Source organism: Cyprinodon variegatus, unplaced genomic scaffold (assembly GCF_000732505.1).
Source record: "Cyprinodon variegatus isolate N-32 unplaced genomic scaffold, C_variegatus-1.0 Scaffold31, whole genome shotgun sequence".
Classification (NCBI taxonomy): Eukaryota; Metazoa; Chordata; class Actinopteri; order Cyprinodontiformes; family Cyprinodontidae; genus Cyprinodon; species Cyprinodon variegatus.
Window position 1 is genome coordinate 1,799,670 of NW_015150484.1, and position 17,725 is coordinate 1,817,394.

Consider the following 17,725-nt stretch of genomic DNA (forward strand, 5'->3'; position numbering starts at 1 on the left):
TCTAAGAAGTTTATCCAAGTTTTTCTTTTTTCTTCATAAAGAGGTGAGAGACGCCGCACTTACCTGCTTTGTTTGCCCCTTGTGATTTTGTTTTCTGTGAAGCTCTAAGAGTATCACTACTTTATCCTTTTTTGTCCTTTTGAACTCCTATCATGGGTAAATTATTATTTTTTAATGTTTCATTTATTGTTTTTGGACGACTCTGCCCTGCTTACAATAAACACGATGTGCGACTCCTAAACTGACTCTTTCCCTGTGCGATTAACAGATTTTATTTTATATTTTCCCCCAAAGCGGGTGTGTTTTACTTTGTAACCGCATCTCCTTTCCAGTCAGACCCATTCTTCTGGATCGGACGCAAAATCATATTCGGTCGTATTCTGGCCTTTAGAGTACCAATATCTTTGACAACCCTGTTTTTGTCATTTAATGGAGAAAGAAAAAGCATTATTGGCTGTAAGAATTGGCCCCAAACGGCAGCAGCATGGATCAGGAATCAGTTAGACTAATAATTGGTGTTGGTATCGGCTTAAATAAAAACACCTGTATCTGTCTCTGGTGATTTAATAGCAGCTACAGTGGTGAAGATTTCAACATTAAATATCTTGCTCTATGCCCTTTTATTCTTAGATCAATGAAAATGTTGCGTTTAAATACCATAAATATGACTGCTTAAATCAGTAACTGAAGCTCTAAAGTGATGAAAGGTTAAAAGTTAATGAATTAGTTTGGTAAATTCAGTGATGAAGGTAGCCTTCACCATAGAAACCAGCTCCTATAGGTCTGACTATTGAGCTTCTTCCCCTTTCAGCTGTGGTGAAGCTCCAAGCTGTGGACAGAGGCGTGGTCGTTATCCAGGGAACAGCAGCAGAGCGATACCTGGCCATGAGTGCTGAAGGACGTCTGTATGCCTCAGTGAGTATCTGCACCAGATCCTGTTTTACATCAGTTGGTTGTCAAATTATTCAGCAGAGATCCTTCTTTAAACGTTTTATCTTCTTTTAGCCCACAGTAACCGATGAGTGCTTCTTCCTGGAGAAGCTGGAGGAGAATCACTACAACACATATCAGTCTCAGAGATACCAGGACAGCAGCTGGTACGTCGGCTTGAAGAAAAACGGCAGAACCAAACTGGGTCCGAGGACCCACATCGGACAGAAGGCCATCTTCTTCATTCCCAGACAGCTGGAAGTTTCCCAGGATTAAAGAGGCCGAGGCATCTAAGCCATTAACCTGTCTGATGAGATTGGATGAAGGGGAGGGGGCTGCAGGATGGTTTGCTCATAGGCATGAAGCTGCATCAGTGCAAAAGTGCAGCATCTTTCACCTTCTTTACTGTCAAGTAACACATCCGAGCTAGTTTTAGTTAGTAGCTAACATATAGTTCATTGAAAACCAAACCCATTTCCCCTCAAAACTTTAAATACCAGAGAAAACCAATTAATAAAAAGGATTTTTCTTTCGCCGTCACACAAAGAAGGAAGACTCAAAAGTCTTTGAAATCCTCCGCAAAGCGGGAAAACCCCCAAAAGAAGCTGGTTATTTGAAAGTTGAGTGGAAGGAAAAAAAGTGCCCGATCCGTCCCGGAAGCACAATCCATACCACCAGCTCATTTGCGCATGTGAAGCAATATATAAGTCAAGGTCTACTTTGATTTTATTTTGTAAAAAAAAAAAAAGACCTAATTAACTTTCTTTCCCTCACCAAAAATAGTAAGTGTACGAAATTGTGTTAAAGGTTTCATGATTTTTTTTTTTTCCCTGAGAACAAAAATGCCTTAAAATCATTGAACAGTCTGATGGCAGTGGGGAAGAAGCCATTTTGAAATCTGCTGGTCCTGCATTGAATGCTGGGAAGCCTCTTCCCAGAGGGCAGCAGGGAGAACAGTCCATATTGAAGGTGTGAGGGGTCATTGATGTTAAGGGCCCAGGACACGCAGCGCTGGAATGAAATGTCTTTAATGGAGGGAAGAGGAGCCCTGATGATCCCATCTGCAGTTGTCATTACTCTTCTCACCGTCTTCCAGTCTGCGGCGCTCTAGCTCCCATACCACACAGTGAGACAGCTGGTCAGAACGCTCTCCATGGTGCTTCTGTAAAAGGTCATGAGGGGACAGGTGAGCTCTCCTCATCCCCTTTCTTACCACTAGTGGTTCCTAGAATTTCTAAAAGTAGAATGGGAGGCAGGTCTTTTCATCATCAGGCTCCTCTCCTATGAAACCAACTTCCAGTTTTAGCGACTCACACTGAGCCTGGTTCTGCTGGAGGTTTCTTCCTGTTAAAAGGAGTTTTCCCTCTCCACTGTCGCTACCATCATGCTTAGTGTGAGGGTCAATGAGTCGATGCAATCAACTGGTTTTCCTTAGATAGAAAACTTTGAATTAATTAGACTGTATGATCTGGAGGGCTGTAAAGTGCCTTGAGATGTGTTGTGAATTGACTCTATATAAACTGAAGTATATGAACAGGAAGTACATGCGCGTCTGTGCCCTTTTAACCAGTGAGGTGGTGTTTAGTCCAGGTGAGGCTGTTTGTAATATGCACCCCCAGAAAAAGTCATAACATTTTTTAAAGATGTATTACTATTCTTTAGAGAGGTGAGGATCGAAATATGTAATTGTATTACCATAATTACATTATTTATGGAAACCCACGTGTATATCTGACTGTGCATGCACAAATGAGCAGATAGTTCAGATCCTGCTCCCAGGACGGATTAGGTAGTGACAGGGAGAAAAAAAATTTTTTCAAGTCTTTAGGAGGAGGGGGTTACAGATCAAGACATGACCAAAGACTATTCTCTTTTCCGCTGCGCCTTGACCAGAACCCACAACCTGGACGTTATTTCAGGGCTGTGAAAAAAGGAAAGGGCTATATTGCTGCTTTTGTTTAATCTGGAAAAAACTATCACAGCACTACAGTGAACTGCTAGTATCAGTGTCAAGTCTTCCCAGTCAGCACAGATGTGCTGTTTAAGGTCATCCGCTGGTTGTTGTCTAGCATGTTTTTTTGTTGCTTTTTTACAGCACTAGTAGCTCATTGTTTCGACAGTAGGCTGACAGGAAAGTGGGCACGAGAGAGGTGGAGAGACATACGGCAAAGGACCACAGGTCAGATTCGAACCTGCGTCGGCCGCGCTAACCACTGCGCCACCTGCACGCCCATGTTGTCTAGCATGTTTTATGCAGCAGCAAAGAAATTCCTGCTTCCTTCTCCTATAAACCTTAGAGAATCTATGGAGGATTATTAAGACAATGATTAAAAGAAACAAGGAAATCAATGCTGTAATTCATACCGAAGGAGCCACAGCCAAGTATTTAATGCATGTACTTCCTGTATTACAATCCTTTTAAAATGCTCTTTTTAATATTCAGAATCTAACTTGACAGAACATTAAATACTTGAGCTATTAACAAATCTAACATGCACGTTTCATTTAGGCTGAGCTTCTCTGAGCTGCTCATGTCGAACTGCAGGAGAACCAGGGCTCTGTAGGACTGGGAAAAATTACAAAAGGATTCCTGTAAATGAAACATGAATCACACTGGGAGCATATCTGTTTCAGCTGCTTCATATGATATAACAAAGCTGCAGATTAAAAACCTTAAAAAAAAAAACCTCAAGTGTTCAGAATCTTACAGAAAATGACTCAGAAGACGCGTTGAAATTGACATTTATTTAACACTATATGATCTCTGTACAGTTACATAACATGACCCCAAGGTTTCAGTTCTACATCACATAGAAACAAGCATAACTGGTTTGTAATCAAAGCCATGGCAGAATCTGAAGTTAATGATTCAAACTGTTCGCTGTGGGCTGGGTATAAAGACGGAAGAATGCTCCGGGTTCTTCTGTCAACATTTACAGAAAATAAAATAAACCTATTGACATAATTAATACCAACTTCTAACAAGTAATTAAAGCTGGGGAAGAAAACAGTTGTCATTTAAATCTAAAGGCTAGATCCCACCTGGAGGAGGAATTTGAGCTATTTTTATGCTTTTTAATGAGATACAGCTGTGAGAACTGAATCATTGAAAGATGAAATCCAAACTTTTTATTCGTCTTTGAGCTTTTCCATCAGCCGACTCAGATCCCTTTTTAAAAATCCAGCCTTGTCAAGGAAACAGCTCAAAGATTCACTTTTGTTTGGTTGAAGTGAAAATAGTGGCTGCGTTTTTCCCCCCCCAGCGTCTTGATAAGCTAAATTCTGCTTCCAGGTTCAGATCATTTTACATAATTTACCCCACAGTGATCGTTAGGAAATATCTGACAAGCAGAGGTCATTCTGGTATGTTTGGATTGCAAATTACAAGCAGGTTCTGGGTTTCGTCTCATGAAGATGTCTGGAAATATGAGGACAACACCGCCCCTTTGTGGCTGAACGAGGATCGGCACATTTAAAGCCTACTGAGTAAAACTCAAACATTCACCCGATCCTTTGATATCAGCGATTGATAAATGGTGCTGTGCCATGCTGTGTTCAGTCCATGGATGATAAAAGATTGGGCTGGCAGTAGATGCATGCTTTTATGCTTCCATCAAATGATATCATATAAGGCAATACTCTTACATTACAGACAGATGTAAATAGCACTTAACATTAGCCACTAACGAATACCTAAAAGGGACTATTACTGCTTACCATGTCCATTATTAAAATGCTTAACAAAAGAAAAACACGATAGATACATTTCCTGAATATGTTACCATCTTGAGGTTGTCCTCTTTAGGGTGGGGTCGTCTGGCCAATTTCTGATTAAAGTCTCTCCGTGTGACTCTGAAACACCTTTTCACTCCTTTCACCACCTTTTTTCCTCCTGCCATTAGAAGAGAAAGGAAATGGCAATGGCTACTAAACACATGGATAAAACACCTGTTTGTGTGCTAAGTTTTATTGGTGGCTAACAGCAAATGGCTAACAGTTCCAGCCACATTGATGGCTACCCTGATTAAAAACCCTCCTTTCTTTGTCACCTTATAAAATAACAAAGATCAGATCACCTGGTAAAACAGAGAAATGTTTGAACAGCAGGACTGCAGGTAACTGTGGAACCTATTTTATTGAGTATAAACATCAGCAGATTTTATTGCTTCTGAAATTAAATCCCAATTTCCACTACCCTCTGAAAACCGATCTGTGCAAAGTTCGGACCGAGCTTGGATCAGTTAACTGTGCCGAGCACAACCTTTACACGCCATGCTAGCAGGGTTACTCGCCTCCTAGTGACAATCTACGGTACTACTGCTCTCTAGAGGTAAACAAGCAAATCAACATGGCAGCGTCCCTAACGTTTAGAAAGTTTGGGTATAACTTTGATATTTTGTTGTTTGAGGAGAGTCAGGTGAAGGAGGCAGTCTTTGGTGAATTTACTTGACAGAGTCGGCTTTTGGGAAGTGGATTCGACAAACAGTAGTCTAATCAGGGTTTACAGACGCAGGAAACAACAACAGACGTTGAGGTTCATCACACTGCTAAGCAGAATCATCGCTGGAAGTCATGTGGCAAGATAGGGAAGCTAGTATTTCTATGAATGTCTGAAATTTCATGATTAAAGAGGCTGACGGTAAGGAGATGACACGATCTGCTCATGTGCTCTCTGTTATCTGAGAGCCGTGCCAGAACGTAACCGTACCGAGCCCTAATGTTGAACTAGTATCAGTTTAGCGTAGTTTGGTTGTGTCTGATGCGTCCGGTTCAGTTTTCCGTGCCAATTACAATCAACAGTTATCTCCGTTACCGTGCTTGGACTGATCTCTGCACGGCTTCAAAAGGGTAGTGTAATTGGGGCTTAAGTTGCTGTGATAAAAAAAAAAAAGTTGCCATCCAAACCAGGAAGGTAACGGCAGCAAATTTGCAGTAAATCAACACACCTCTAATAGATGAAAAGCACCCTTGTTCTGGGAAGGTTGGCGTAGGTGGGATCAACCAGTTTGCGCACTCTGGAGTAGTTAACGAAGCCTCTGATAAACAGCAGGAAACCTGAAATCCACAAATGAACCATCATCACCACTGAATCTGAACTTTTATTCAAATGAAATTCATTTCTACTACAACAACCAAAATAAATAAATAATCCATCTCACTCACCCAGAGCCAGGAACACCCACCACAACCAGTACTGTCCATCAAAATATCCCGGGAAATAGGTGGAAAACTGCAGAAACAGGAAGTTATCTGAGTTAAGGAGCTGCTAGCTAAACTAAAATGTATTAAAATGGCCGATCATAAAGACAGCCATCTTACCCTGACGATAAGGACCCATTTGATGAGAGACAGGCCGAAGCCAGAGATGGCTCCGTAACGCCCGGCCGCCGATGTGGTCAAACAGAACGACAAAAAGAAACCGATCCAGTTGAAGAGGAATGCCACTGGTGAGAAAACAATCTTTAAAATCAAGGATGTGAAGGAGGAAAAATCTGCTCACACACAATCTAATGAATCCCGCTTTATTAAACAGAACAGTACCTCCTCAGTCTACATCGGTTTGCCAAAAGAAAACTCTAAGCTTACTGAAGAAAGTGAGCATGAAGATCCCATCGTTTCCTATCCGCAGCTGGTCGGCGTCCTCAAAGTCATCTCTGGCCACAAAATCGTCTTCCTGCAACAACAGAAGCAAATCCGTTCCTATCATTCTTTGCTTACGTCTGCTTTCCTCTTGAGATTCCATAGAGAAAAGGAGACATACGGAGACTCTGCCGGTGACCAGGGGGACGGCCGCCTCGGCTTTGCTTCTCTCAGCCTCATCATAGGAAGGTAAAGTCGTGGCAACGTTGTACGACGGCGGGTTGGGGAATCTTCCTCCATCTTCCTTGTATTCGAAGAACGCTATGAAGAAAAAAAAAAAGAACGTTAAAATTTATTCTTGCTTTCTGAATCTTCTGCCAATGCATTAGATGTACAACTGTACTCATACATAAATAAAACATCTTTAAAAAGACAAATTAAGTCACCATAGCCATATTAATGTTTTTATTGTTACAGATTTTATGTCATAAGGCAAATCAAACTAAATACATTGTAAAGAAGAAACACGTGCAGAGGAGCTATAATAGCTTTAATACTTCTGTTCCACCAGTAGATGGCGCAGTTATGCTGCCACATAAAGCAGCTAAAGGAAGAAGGGGAAAAGCAGAGTACATGTGATGAAGAAGAAAAAAAGGCGCTGGTGTGAAATCTGATACCTGTCCCTGCTAATATGGGCTCTGTTCATGTCATATAATAGTCCAAATACAGAGATAAATAATAAACAACAACTTGATCACATTAAATAAATGTAATAAAGGTTTACTTATTCATTACTGATCTCCATCCATAATTAATAGATCAGCGGCAACAAATATATTCTCAACTTCTTTGAAGACTTTACAGTAATTATTTGTAAAGATAGCAAGATTAACAAAAGTCTGACATTTAGCAGGATGTCTTGGAAAAAATGTGCAAAAATGTGCATGGATTGGCCTAAAACCACTGAAAACAATATATATTTATAAGAAAGAAAGAAAAAAGGAACTGCAAAAGCAGCAGAGGTATAAAAGATCCAGCTCAGCTGTTGGCAGGAATGATCTACTAGAACCATAAACTGACCCTGATCTGACAGAAACCTGTGAGAAAAGGAAGGAAAGAGGAACAACCTTTGGGAGCATAGAATGGCTGCTGTCTGCGCTGTTAGCTTTTTGGAACCTCCTCCGGGGTTCTGTTAGCTTACTCCCATTCTTGGCTGGGGGATCATTAATCCATGGCTACGGCAGCAGTACCATCTTCCCAGGGAGAAGATTGTTCTGGCTACATTTCTATTTTTTATAACGTGGTGTGTTTATTGTTTTTAGATTAGAAGTCAGAGCCCATTCTGTCTGTAGATTTTTTTTTTCTAAATTCCAGGCAACCTAAAAAATTATCTTGTTTTGGGACATCATTCACAATATAAGAGGTTTATTTAATTAGAACTAAGGTCATGGTAAAGCTAACGTGAAAACAGCATTCTGCTGTTTTGTTCTATACTTATAGTTTGGACGGTAGATGAAGGGCAAAGAAAATATTTTATAAAATAGAATATCCATCTGAAGAGGAAGAATTACTGATAAACCAGCGATTTTCAAGGACTAGCTGCTGACACACGCACAAATCTGCTTTCACTTCGCTCTACAAACGAAAGCAGCAGCTGACTGTTCAAAACCCTGACCTGGGTGGAATGATTTACCACCGGAAGAGCAGCATTAGCAGCCGACGCCTCCATTAACGCTCATATGCTCTCCCCGTATAAAAGCCTCAGACTTTCATCTGGGTCGCCTGGCTCTCATCCAGGAGTCGTCTTCCTTTGTGCCGCTCAAACACTAACTGCACCAGTTCAGATCATTGAACTCATCCAGGAAGAACCCTGGGCTGCACCCACTTATGAAACACACTGGTTGACCTTTACCCTCTTAAGATGCGAGATTAGAAACGCGAAACCAGGTCGCCTGCAATTACCTCTTCTTTTGAAATATATTATCTAGGGTCAAGAAGATGCTAAACTACATTCACATTTCTAAGTCTGCCTTACATCTATGCTCCTGTTTCTACATTTACATTAAACTAATAAATATTCCCTCTTTATTTGAAACATTCACATAATTATTGTTTTTTTAACAAATTTATAGAATCGAGATTAGAATAGTTTGTAGCTGAATTTAGAGCTTTGAGTCATGGTTGAGCTTTAAGCACTTTGCAAAAATTATAGACATTATTCGCTTGTAAAGACAGTTTTTTTTTTGTTTGATGTGATGAGTTATCACACAGTGGCATCAACAGGATTGAGACAATAAAAAGGGTGTTGGCTGAGAGTTTGAGAGGGCAACATCAAGGCTTTTCTGACCTGCATTAGCTGCAGCAACGCTGCTGTAGGGTGGTGGTGCATCCGGCACAGGGGTCTCCTGGGAAGGCTGGGCCGGCTCCTCCTCATTCACCAGCTGTTGATTCAAAAGAATAAATAGTTAAGTCTTAAAAGAACAAGCCATAATGCTAATGGATTTATTTTTTTTGTAGAATCTGAGAAAGGAAATGCCACCATGCTATTCCTTTCTAATGTGATCATATTTAGTGTAAAAAGCATTTTTCCCTCTCATTCAGTCATATTGATCACAGTCATCTAAAGATAATCCTTCACTTTAAGCCACAGAAGAAAATTGTCTTGTTATGAGTCAATGTCACCTCCTGGTTCTTTTATTTTGAGGAACATTTCAAACCAAAAATTACTTGTGACAGTAGGAAACAAAAACAAAATATTGAAAACTACTGTCTAGGAATTTATTTACCACCAAAAGATTTTAAATCATGATGTTTTAAGGCATAAATTGTGATCACTAAAAAAGAAGTTATAATAAGCCTTTGTCGTTTTGCTAACAGGATGTATGGTTAAACTGCAACATGCAGGGCATCAACCGAAAAGTCAAGAACCCTTGGTTGTGTGTCTTGTTTTTTTTAAGTCGTGAAAACAAGAAATAGTACAGATGATCAGATCTTATACACACATGCTAAAGCAGTTTGTTGGGTTTATTTCCCTGGATTCTGTTCTTTTTTCATTTTTTTTTACTGAACCAATATATGAAAGCATCTACAGGAACAATATGGTAAACAGATAATTAACTCATGAACCTTTTAATACTCATTTTACCAGAGACACTTATCTAGTCAGGTCTGAAACAATTAACCAGTTTAACTTTTTGCTGAGATGATCATTTGCTAATCGGTAACTTGAGTATATTGACTAAAATAAGGATAAAAGAACAACCAAATAGGTATATTATTTTTTTTATTTATTTTTTTTTTTGTCAACATCTGTCAAGATGTCCAAGCTATCATAGCTTTAACCTCAAATGGTTCAAATTCAGAAAAAAATAATCTGTCAAGCACAGTTTGCAATCATAAAATCAACCGATTTATCCTCTATGCAGGGAAATAATTATTACTAATTTATTTGATTGATAAAATAGCTGCTGTCTTAGTTCTAGTGTTGAAATGCAGCATGCATTAATCTAACTAAAAGATAAAGGTAGCAAATACATGCTAAAATAAACATTTATAGAGTGGATCTGTCGGCTAAAATGTCACGATAGCACTAAATTTATATTCTGCATAATAGATCAAGTGCTCTAAATGAAGACATGAGAGCTAAAAAGCTGATTAGATCGACTATAACTCAGATCGGCCCAATATAAAACTACCTACAGAGAATATTAAGCTAGAAGAAGTTATTTATTTTCCGTTTTTATACATAAAGTCCACATTGACTTGTGTTTTAGATCTAAAAGTATTCAATTTCTCATATAAATATCATCCGATTAGATTAGCTAAGTTTCCTTTATTATGAGGTTCCCCTGAAGTTAACGTTGCACTCAGAACTACATTAACGTTCAGGAAATCAGACGTTAGAGTAGTAATTTGTGTTAGCTTAAAACAAGCTAGCTAGCTCAATTGTCCAGTTATAGTTACATAATCCAGTCTGAACTGGTGTAGTTGTCTTACATACTGACAGACTATGTAGCGTCACATTGGGCCTCCGCCCGTAAACAAACGCTCGTTCGCTTGAGCTTCTTGTTTGGCTCTCTGACAGCTAACTGTTAGCATCGCTTTAGCAAAGCCAGCAACCTGTTACCTACCTCCTGGTATCTGACGTTACTGTTTTGTTCCGCCATCGTGAAAGATGAACTAAACGATTTAAACCTCCTCCTCTGATGTCAGGCTGTGATAATAATCCAGAATAAAACGACTCTTGCCGACGATAAAGCAGAATTGTGAGATTTCCTCCTCCTAGTCGGCCATCTCCTCTCTTCCTTCTCAGAGCGAGAAACTGGTTCTGACGTTGCGTTCATGGGTTGTCGGAAATGTTAGCTCCAAGATCGTCGTTATGATACGATTCTGAACATTTGGCTAAAAAAGCTTAAAATTATGTACATAAAATAGTAAAGGACGAGATCTTTAAAACTGTAAGTCATCAAAGAGTTTGTGTTTTGAATGAATTTAACAGTTTTCTTTCCTCCGAACCAGATATATCCGAGGAGCACTGAAATGCAACACAAGCCATATCGTCATGTGATATGCAGATGGAAAAACCAAGCCACAAGACATATGTAAATCAAGCCTTTTATTAAACAGAAAAAGTTTGAGGCTGCATGAACGAATATAAAAACCTGACAGCCTACACTGCACCAATAGAAATAGTGTAAATGTTCACAACTATCTCTAGATGGAGATAGAGGATGAGGAATGATTGGAGTGTATTTTCATATATTTGGCTCATTTCTTATTAATAAGAGGTCTCTTCAGTTCTTCTTCGGTTGTGAAGTAGGTGCTTCCACCAGTCTGTTGTGCACATGCATCATCCCTGCAAAAACAAATACAATTCAGCAGATTTTGGAAAAAAACATTTCAACGAATCTGTTTTCTGTGCTACCAAAAGCCGTAATTGGCCCTAATCTAGAGTTCATGCATGACAGGCTAAGTACAATATGGTTTAGTCGTACCTTGGAAGTACTTCACAGTCTTGACCCGCAGCTCCAGGGTGGCATCTTCGTCACATACAAAAACAGTCTGCGGGTGCTGCTGGAAGGCAGACACCGTCCACATGTGATTGACGCCTTCCTCTATTGCTTTGTACAAAGCAAACGCCTTGTGTGCTCCGGTGATAAGAATCATGACCTTAGAGATTGGAAATCAATGCATTGTTTGGAATCACAGGATTTAATCACAGATCATTGACAGAACCACTGAGAGGTTCTTCAAACAGGGGCTCCTAACCTCTTTTGCATCCATGACGGTGCCAACTCCCACCGTCAGCGCCATGGTGGGCACTTTTGAGAGATCTCCGTCAAAGAATCTAGCGTTAGCCATAATTGTGTCCTTCGCTAGTGTTTTCACTCTGGTTCTGGAAACCAGGCTGGAACCCGGCTCATTGAAAGCGATGTGGCCATCAGGTCCAATCCCTGCAATACATGAAGCTTTGTTTAATTTTGATCTTTCTTACACTATTAAACAAGGGATGAGAGTATTTTACTATCAATGCGGTTCTTTCCTGACCTCCCACAAAAAGCTCAATCCCTCCGGCCTGCTTTATCTTTTCCTCAAAGGAGTTGCACTCTGCTTCAAGGTCGGCAGCATTTCCATCTAGAATGTGGGTGTTCTCTGCTCTTATATCGATGTGCTTGAAGAAATTGTTCCACATGAAGGAGTGATAGCTCTCAGGGTGATCTCTAGGAAGTCCTAAAACACAAGTTCATGAAGAGAAAACCGCGCCCAAAGCATTCCCTAAAGCTGAGATAACTAACACCTACCGACATATTCGTCCATGTTGAAGGTTTTCACAAACTCAAAGGAGATTTCGCCTTTTTTGTGGTATTCAATCAGCTTCTTGTAACATCCTAAAGGAGTGCTGCCTGAGGAGAGGGAAGAATTTATCAAACTAACAAAGTGAAAAGTAGTAAGGCATATTCTTAATGTTTTTAAAGGTTTGGATACTTTTCAGTCCTTGAGGCAAAAATGTGATATATAATAAAACTTAGTCCCTTAAACTTTGCAATCGGCTTCATCAAGCTGTTTTTGCCGTAGTGACATTAGTTCATTAGCTTTTCATCCTTTTCTGTCTGCTTTATAAACAGGATTTTCTATAATAATTTAAAGCTCTTTCCTTTCCAACATTATGTCACAACCACAAATTTCAATTTCTTTAAGACAAAATAGTGCTTAATTTTGAATCAGAATCAGAAATACTTTATTATTCCTTTGCAAGAAATTATTTTCTTGCAGAGCAAGGATTTACAGAAGACAGAAAAAATTGATTGTAAGTAATATAGAGCAAAATAAAATATAGTATAAGACAGAATAAAATAAGTAAAATTACAACCCATACAGTATAATTACACCCTTCCCATATAAAAAGTGTAAAATAAGACATAAAAATAAAATAAGGATAAGAGTAAAATAAGATAAGGATAAGACTCTTGAAGATAGGGGATAAACACATACAGTTTTAGGATTGCATTTTTCCTTATAAATAAAACTCAGAAAAGACCGGTGGGCTTTTACATTAGGCCCACTTTACTCCAATAACCCTAAATAAATTCCAGAGCAAACTACCATCATTAGAGCCCATCTAATTAGTAAAAAATCCTCCAGCCCAGCTGGAGTTAACCTCAGTATAAAACACAGAGGGACAGAGATTTTCTAGATAAGCACAAATAAACAGCCTCATGACTAAAAAAATCACAGCAGAAAAGTCAAGAGAAGTTTATGTTTATCATCTGTGATCAACTAGATGCAAAACACCACGTTGGCAGAAAGCTTTTTTATGCCCTAAACACTGCATTCCCATGTCCAAAGCATGGTGGTGGCAGCATCATACTAAGGGGATTGTTTTAACTATCAATAATTTTACCTTCCCCTTTTTGAAATATGTGCTTTTTGTGTTGAAATACTACATAAAGCCCAACAAACACGTGGAGTTTGTGGTTGTAATGTAAAAAAATAGTGGAAAGACTCAAGAGTTTTGAATTTAATTGATTTTTAATGATCTCAAGCTGCCCTAACAAGTTTAATCACATCCGTTTTCAATAAAACGGCCCTTCCATTACATACGGAGTTTACATCAATACACATTTTTATGTTTGTTTGTTTTTTAACAAATTTCCAGGTCTGTTGACTAAACAAATAATGTGCATAGTTGTTTCTCTATACTTTTTGTCCAATGGAAAATATTTTTTTTATTATTATTTTTATCCATTATTGCATTTTGATGTAAATTTACCAAAAAACTTTTTAAATGACTCAGAGGCAACATCACTCTGACCAATATAAAACTTGAATATTTGGACTTTAATAAGGAAAACAAAGACTGCTTCCTTCCTCCTACCTGTGGGGAGTCCTAATGTGAAGAACTTATTGGGTCCAGGTTGGAAGTTCAGTATCTTGTTTCTGATGTACTTGGCAGCCCACTCGCTTGCCTGGTCGTAGTCATTCAGTATGATCAGCTTCATCGTGCTGGTGGACAAAACAGCCACAGTGGGAATAGGTTGCAGCTCTGCAAACACTCCTAAATCAGACTTTAGACTCATCAAGAAAATCCCATCATTCAACAGCATGCTGCTTCATTCAAATTAAATATTTAAAGGAGTGGGAATTATTGGATCGGACCAATAATTCCAATTAATAACAGTAAATGGAAAATAGGTGTTGTTATTATCCATACATGCATTATTAAGAATGAAAACGGTCTATTTTACCTCGGTATTCAGCTGTCAGTCCGGAGAACCAGAACGAAGGGAGCCCGGAAGGATCATGTGACCTGCTGAGAGGAGCGGTTTGGTCTATGGCAGGCCATTTTGACATTTATTAGCTTGACTGAATATATATTCCGGATGTCTCAAATGCATTTCTTCCTAGTCAAAATAAACATGTCAGATATATAAACATTCCTCCTATCAAAAAAAAAAACAAAAAAAAAAAAACATTGTTACTTTACATTTAATAGTTCAAAAGACGTCATTTTTCCCATTCATGTGTATTGGGCTTTTACTTCCAGATATCTAAAATAACATTCTGTGTATCTAAAATGAATTGTGACTAGGATAAATTCTAATTAGATCTCCATAATAGACTTACTGCTAGTCAAAATTACTATTTCGGATATCAAAAATGAATATAACATTACAGATATCTAGAAATACAATTCTTTACATCTAAAATATATTTATGCTTGTACAAATATAATTACAGATATCAACTACTTATTTTATGAATAGTTAAATTAGAATTTCAGATATCTCAATTTTAATAGTGCCATTCTAAAATTTAGTTTTAGATAATTAAAAACATATTTTGACTAACATTCAAAAAAAGAAATAGGGCGCCGTTTTAACATAAAATAGGCAGGCTGACTAGTCACATTTCTATTATAGATAGCAATAAAGCAGTCTCCCTAGTCACAATTGCCTGCCACAGCCTCCAGACTAAGCAGCCTCTTAAAGCTGAAGCGTCGACATTTACAACCTTCGCTTTTCAGCATTTTTGAAATATTATGTTAAATATTATGTCAATAAATAAATAAATAAAAGACATTCTTGTCGTTATACACATATACACAGCTACAGAAGTATTCACACCCCTGGAGCCATTTCATATTTTGTCATGTTACAACCGCAAACATAAATCTGTTTTTAAGCCATTGCTTAAATATATATATATATATATATATATATATATATATATATATATATATATATATATATACTGTCATATGAAAAAGTTTGGGCACCCCTATTAATCTTAAATATTTTTTTTTTCTATAAGTTGGGTGTTTGCAACAGCTATTTCGGTTTGATATATCTAATAACTGATGGACACAGTAATATTTCAGCATTGAATTCAGGTTTAATTGAAATAACAGAAAATGTAAAGCATGTATTAAACAATAATTTGACAAGAAAAAATATTTAATGAGTTCCTGGATCCTAGATAAAGGGATTTTTGACCATTCTTCTTTCTAAAACAATTCCAGTTTAGTTAAGTTTGATGGTCACCGAGCATGGACAGCCTGCTTCAGATCATCCCACAGATGTTCAATGATATTCAGGTCTGGGGATTGGGATGGCCATTCATGAACATTGGAAATGTTCCTCTAGAGTAGATATGAAACGGTGCTTTGGATCATTGTCTTGCTGAAATATCCATCCCCAGCATAACTTTAACTTCATAGCTGGTTCTTGAACATTATTCTCAAGAATCTGCTTATTATGAGTGGAATCCATGAGAACCTCTACTTTAAAAAGATTCACAGTGCCAGCATTTGCAATGCAGGCACCAAAGCATGATGGGACCTCCACCACATTTTACAGTGGGTACCAAGTGTTTTTCTTGGAACGCTGTGTTTTTTTTTTACCGCCATGCATAACGCCTTTTTTATGACCAAACAACTCAATCTTTGTTTCATCAGTCTACAGGACCTTATTCCAAAATAAAGCTGGCTTATCCAAATGTTCTTTTGCATATCTCAAGTGAATATGTTTGTGGCATGCTTGCAGATAAGGCTCCTGTCACATCATTCTCTCATACAGCGCTGAATTGTTGAACGATGCACAATGACACCATCTGCAGCAAGATGATGCTGCAGGTCTTTGGAGGTGGTCTGTGGGTCGTCCTTGAATATTCTCACCATTCTTCTTCTCTGTCTCTCTGATACTTTTCTTGGCCTCCCACTTCTGGGCTAACAAGAACTGTCCCTGTGGTCTTCCATTTCCTTACTATGTTCCTCACAGTTTAAATATCTGAGACAAGTTTTTGTATCCTTCCCCTGAACAACTATGTTGAACAATATTTGTTTTCAGGTCATTTAAGAGTTTTTTTGAGGTCCCCATGATGAATCCTCAGAGGAGATTTAAACAGGAGAATAACTTGCAACTGGCCACCTTAAATACATTTTCTCATGATTGGATACACCTGACTTTGAAGTTCAAATCTTAATGAAGTTACCAAACCATTTTTGTTTTTCAGTAAGTCATTAAAATTTAGTTCAGGGTATTCAATCAATAAAATGATCAGGGTACCCACATTTTCGCACCTGTGAAGTTTTGTTTTTATGCATATAGCACATTATCTGTTAGTCCAATAAACCTTAATACAATACTGAAATGTTACTGTGTCTGTCAGTTATTAGATATATCAAACTGTTGCAAACACCCGACTTTTAGAAATAAAAATAAATAAGATTGATAGGGATGCCCAAACTTTTTCATATGTCTGTATATCTATATCTATAGATATATTCCGGGTTTTTTTTTCACATGAAATAATTCTCAAAAGTTCAGAAAAAGAGAAGCTTAGAAATAATTTGAAAACATAACATCTCTAAAATATTAAAAAGATCAAGTTTGAAAAAAGAAAAAGAAGTTATTCTTTCCTTTTTAATTAAGCTTTTCCAAACTTTTATTTTTTCTTTATCCACCAACAAAAACCTGTTCTTTGCTTGCAACAGCATTGTGACAAAATTTAAAAGTCCAGTTATATCTAGTTTGTTGCAAACTCTTACTTTTAACCAATATACTTTTGAACATTATCTTTAACACATACAAGTTTATTTATGGCAATCTGCTAAGAAGTCCTTCCATATTCTGTAAGCTTTTAATCTAAATTTTTAATCAACCCTTTCCCTGCTATATTATATTCCCACACCATTATTCTGCCATCACCATGTTTCTGATTTCTCTGAAGCATATTAGGATTATTTTTATGATTCATGCTTGTTAAAACCCTAATAAGGCTTTCCAAAGCAGTTTATCTAATTAGGACTCTTCTGTTCTTTATTATGTACATAAAGGTTTGGGAATGAAATGAAAACACAGATAGAGTGGATAATTCTTAACAGCGGACTCTGCGTGCATTCTGAATGGCCTTTTTCTGGAACACAGTGTAATATTGTGATATGGCTGAGGCCATTGAGGCATCGTTGTACAAATGTGTGCGATGTAACGATGTGGAAGCCTGTGTGTATAAAATGCTTCATTAACTGGTATTTGGTCCGACTTTTCTCAAGAAGCAAGCCTGCTGGTAAACGCAGCCATCTGTAACACGAGCGGTTTCTCTGGTCTGAGTACAATTACAATTTCTGTCCAAATCTGTCGTCACGTTGCACAGTTATTAGATTATGAAGTGTTATTTATGGAGATGGTCCTGACTGATCTTTTCTCAGGAAAAAAAA

The 17,725-nt window shown here is 38.0% G+C and overlaps 3 protein-coding genes across 5 annotated transcripts in view; 1 reads left to right on the forward strand and 2 right to left on the reverse strand.

Moving 5' to 3' along the window:
* LOC107101656 (putative fibroblast growth factor 1) overlaps window positions 1-1,638 on the forward strand; it is a 6,458-nt gene extending 4,820 nt beyond the window's left edge. Inside the window, exons 2-3 of the mRNA XM_015400652.1 lie at window positions 812-915; window positions 1,006-1,638. Coding sequence (XP_015256138.1) covers window positions 812-915; window positions 1,006-1,206 — 305 coding nt within the window. The 3' untranslated portion in view covers window positions 1,207-1,638. The remainder of the gene's footprint in view (window positions 1-811; window positions 916-1,005) is intronic.
* Window positions 1,639-3,658: 2,020 nt separating this feature from the next.
* Window positions 3,659-10,842, reverse strand: LOC107102039 (NEDD4 family-interacting protein 1-like). Of its 2 annotated transcripts, XM_015401197.1 has the most exons (8): window positions 10,641-10,842; window positions 8,858-8,951; window positions 6,692-6,831; window positions 6,517-6,604; window positions 6,250-6,374; window positions 6,094-6,160; window positions 5,877-5,985; window positions 3,659-4,822 (listed from the first exon to the last, which is right to left on the reverse strand). In XM_015401197.1, the coding sequence occupies exons 1-7, from the start codon at window positions 10,674-10,676 to the stop codon at window positions 5,879-5,881; spliced, it is 657 nt and encodes a 218-aa protein (XP_015256683.1). In that variant the 5' UTR covers window positions 10,677-10,842; the 3' UTR covers window positions 3,659-4,822; window positions 5,877-5,878. The 2 variants fall into 2 exon arrangements, with proteins under 2 accessions (XP_015256683.1, XP_015256674.1); XM_015401188.1 differs by having other exon boundaries at window positions 6,517-6,831.
* Window positions 10,843-11,114: 272 nt separating this feature from the next.
* Window positions 11,115-14,350, reverse strand: LOC107102026 (glucosamine-6-phosphate isomerase 1). 2 transcript variants are annotated; one of them, XM_015401177.1, is made up of 7 exons: window positions 14,256-14,350; window positions 13,886-14,013; window positions 12,312-12,413; window positions 12,058-12,240; window positions 11,779-11,963; window positions 11,505-11,679; window positions 11,304-11,365 (listed from the first exon to the last, which is right to left on the reverse strand). In XM_015401177.1, exons 2-7 carry the CDS (start codon window positions 14,007-14,009, stop codon window positions 11,304-11,306), a joined length of 831 nt encoding a protein of 276 aa, XP_015256663.1. In that variant the 5' UTR covers window positions 14,010-14,013; window positions 14,256-14,350. The 2 variants fall into 2 exon arrangements, with proteins under 2 accessions (XP_015256655.1, XP_015256663.1); XM_015401169.1 differs by lacking the exon at window positions 14,256-14,350 and having other exon boundaries at window positions 11,115-11,365; window positions 13,886-14,009.
* Between the last annotated feature and the right edge of the window lie 3,375 nt (window positions 14,351-17,725).

Coding starts and splice junctions, on each gene's coding strand:
- LOC107102039 (XM_015401188.1), bottom strand. CDS start 10,676: ATGGCGGAACAAAACAGTAACGTCAGATACCAGGAG. Junction 8,952..10,640: donor GTAACGTCAGATACCAGGAG/GTAGGTAACAGG, acceptor TTGAATCAACAG/CTGGTGAATGAGGAGGAGCC. Junction 6,375..6,516: donor CTTCATGCTCACTTTCTTCA/GTAAGCTTAGAG, acceptor TTTTCTCACCAG/TGGCATTCCTCTTCAACTGG.
- LOC107102026 (XM_015401169.1), bottom strand. CDS start 14,009: ATGAAGCTGATCATACTGAATGACTACGACCAGGCAAGCGAGTGGGCT. Junction 12,241..12,311: donor CAACATGGACGAATATGTCG/GTAGGTGTTAGT, acceptor CTTGTGTTTTAG/GACTTCCTAGAGATCACCCT. Junction 11,680..11,778: donor CCGTCATGGATGCAAAAGAG/GTTAGGAGCCCC, acceptor CCAATCTCTAAG/GTCATGATTCTTATCACCGG.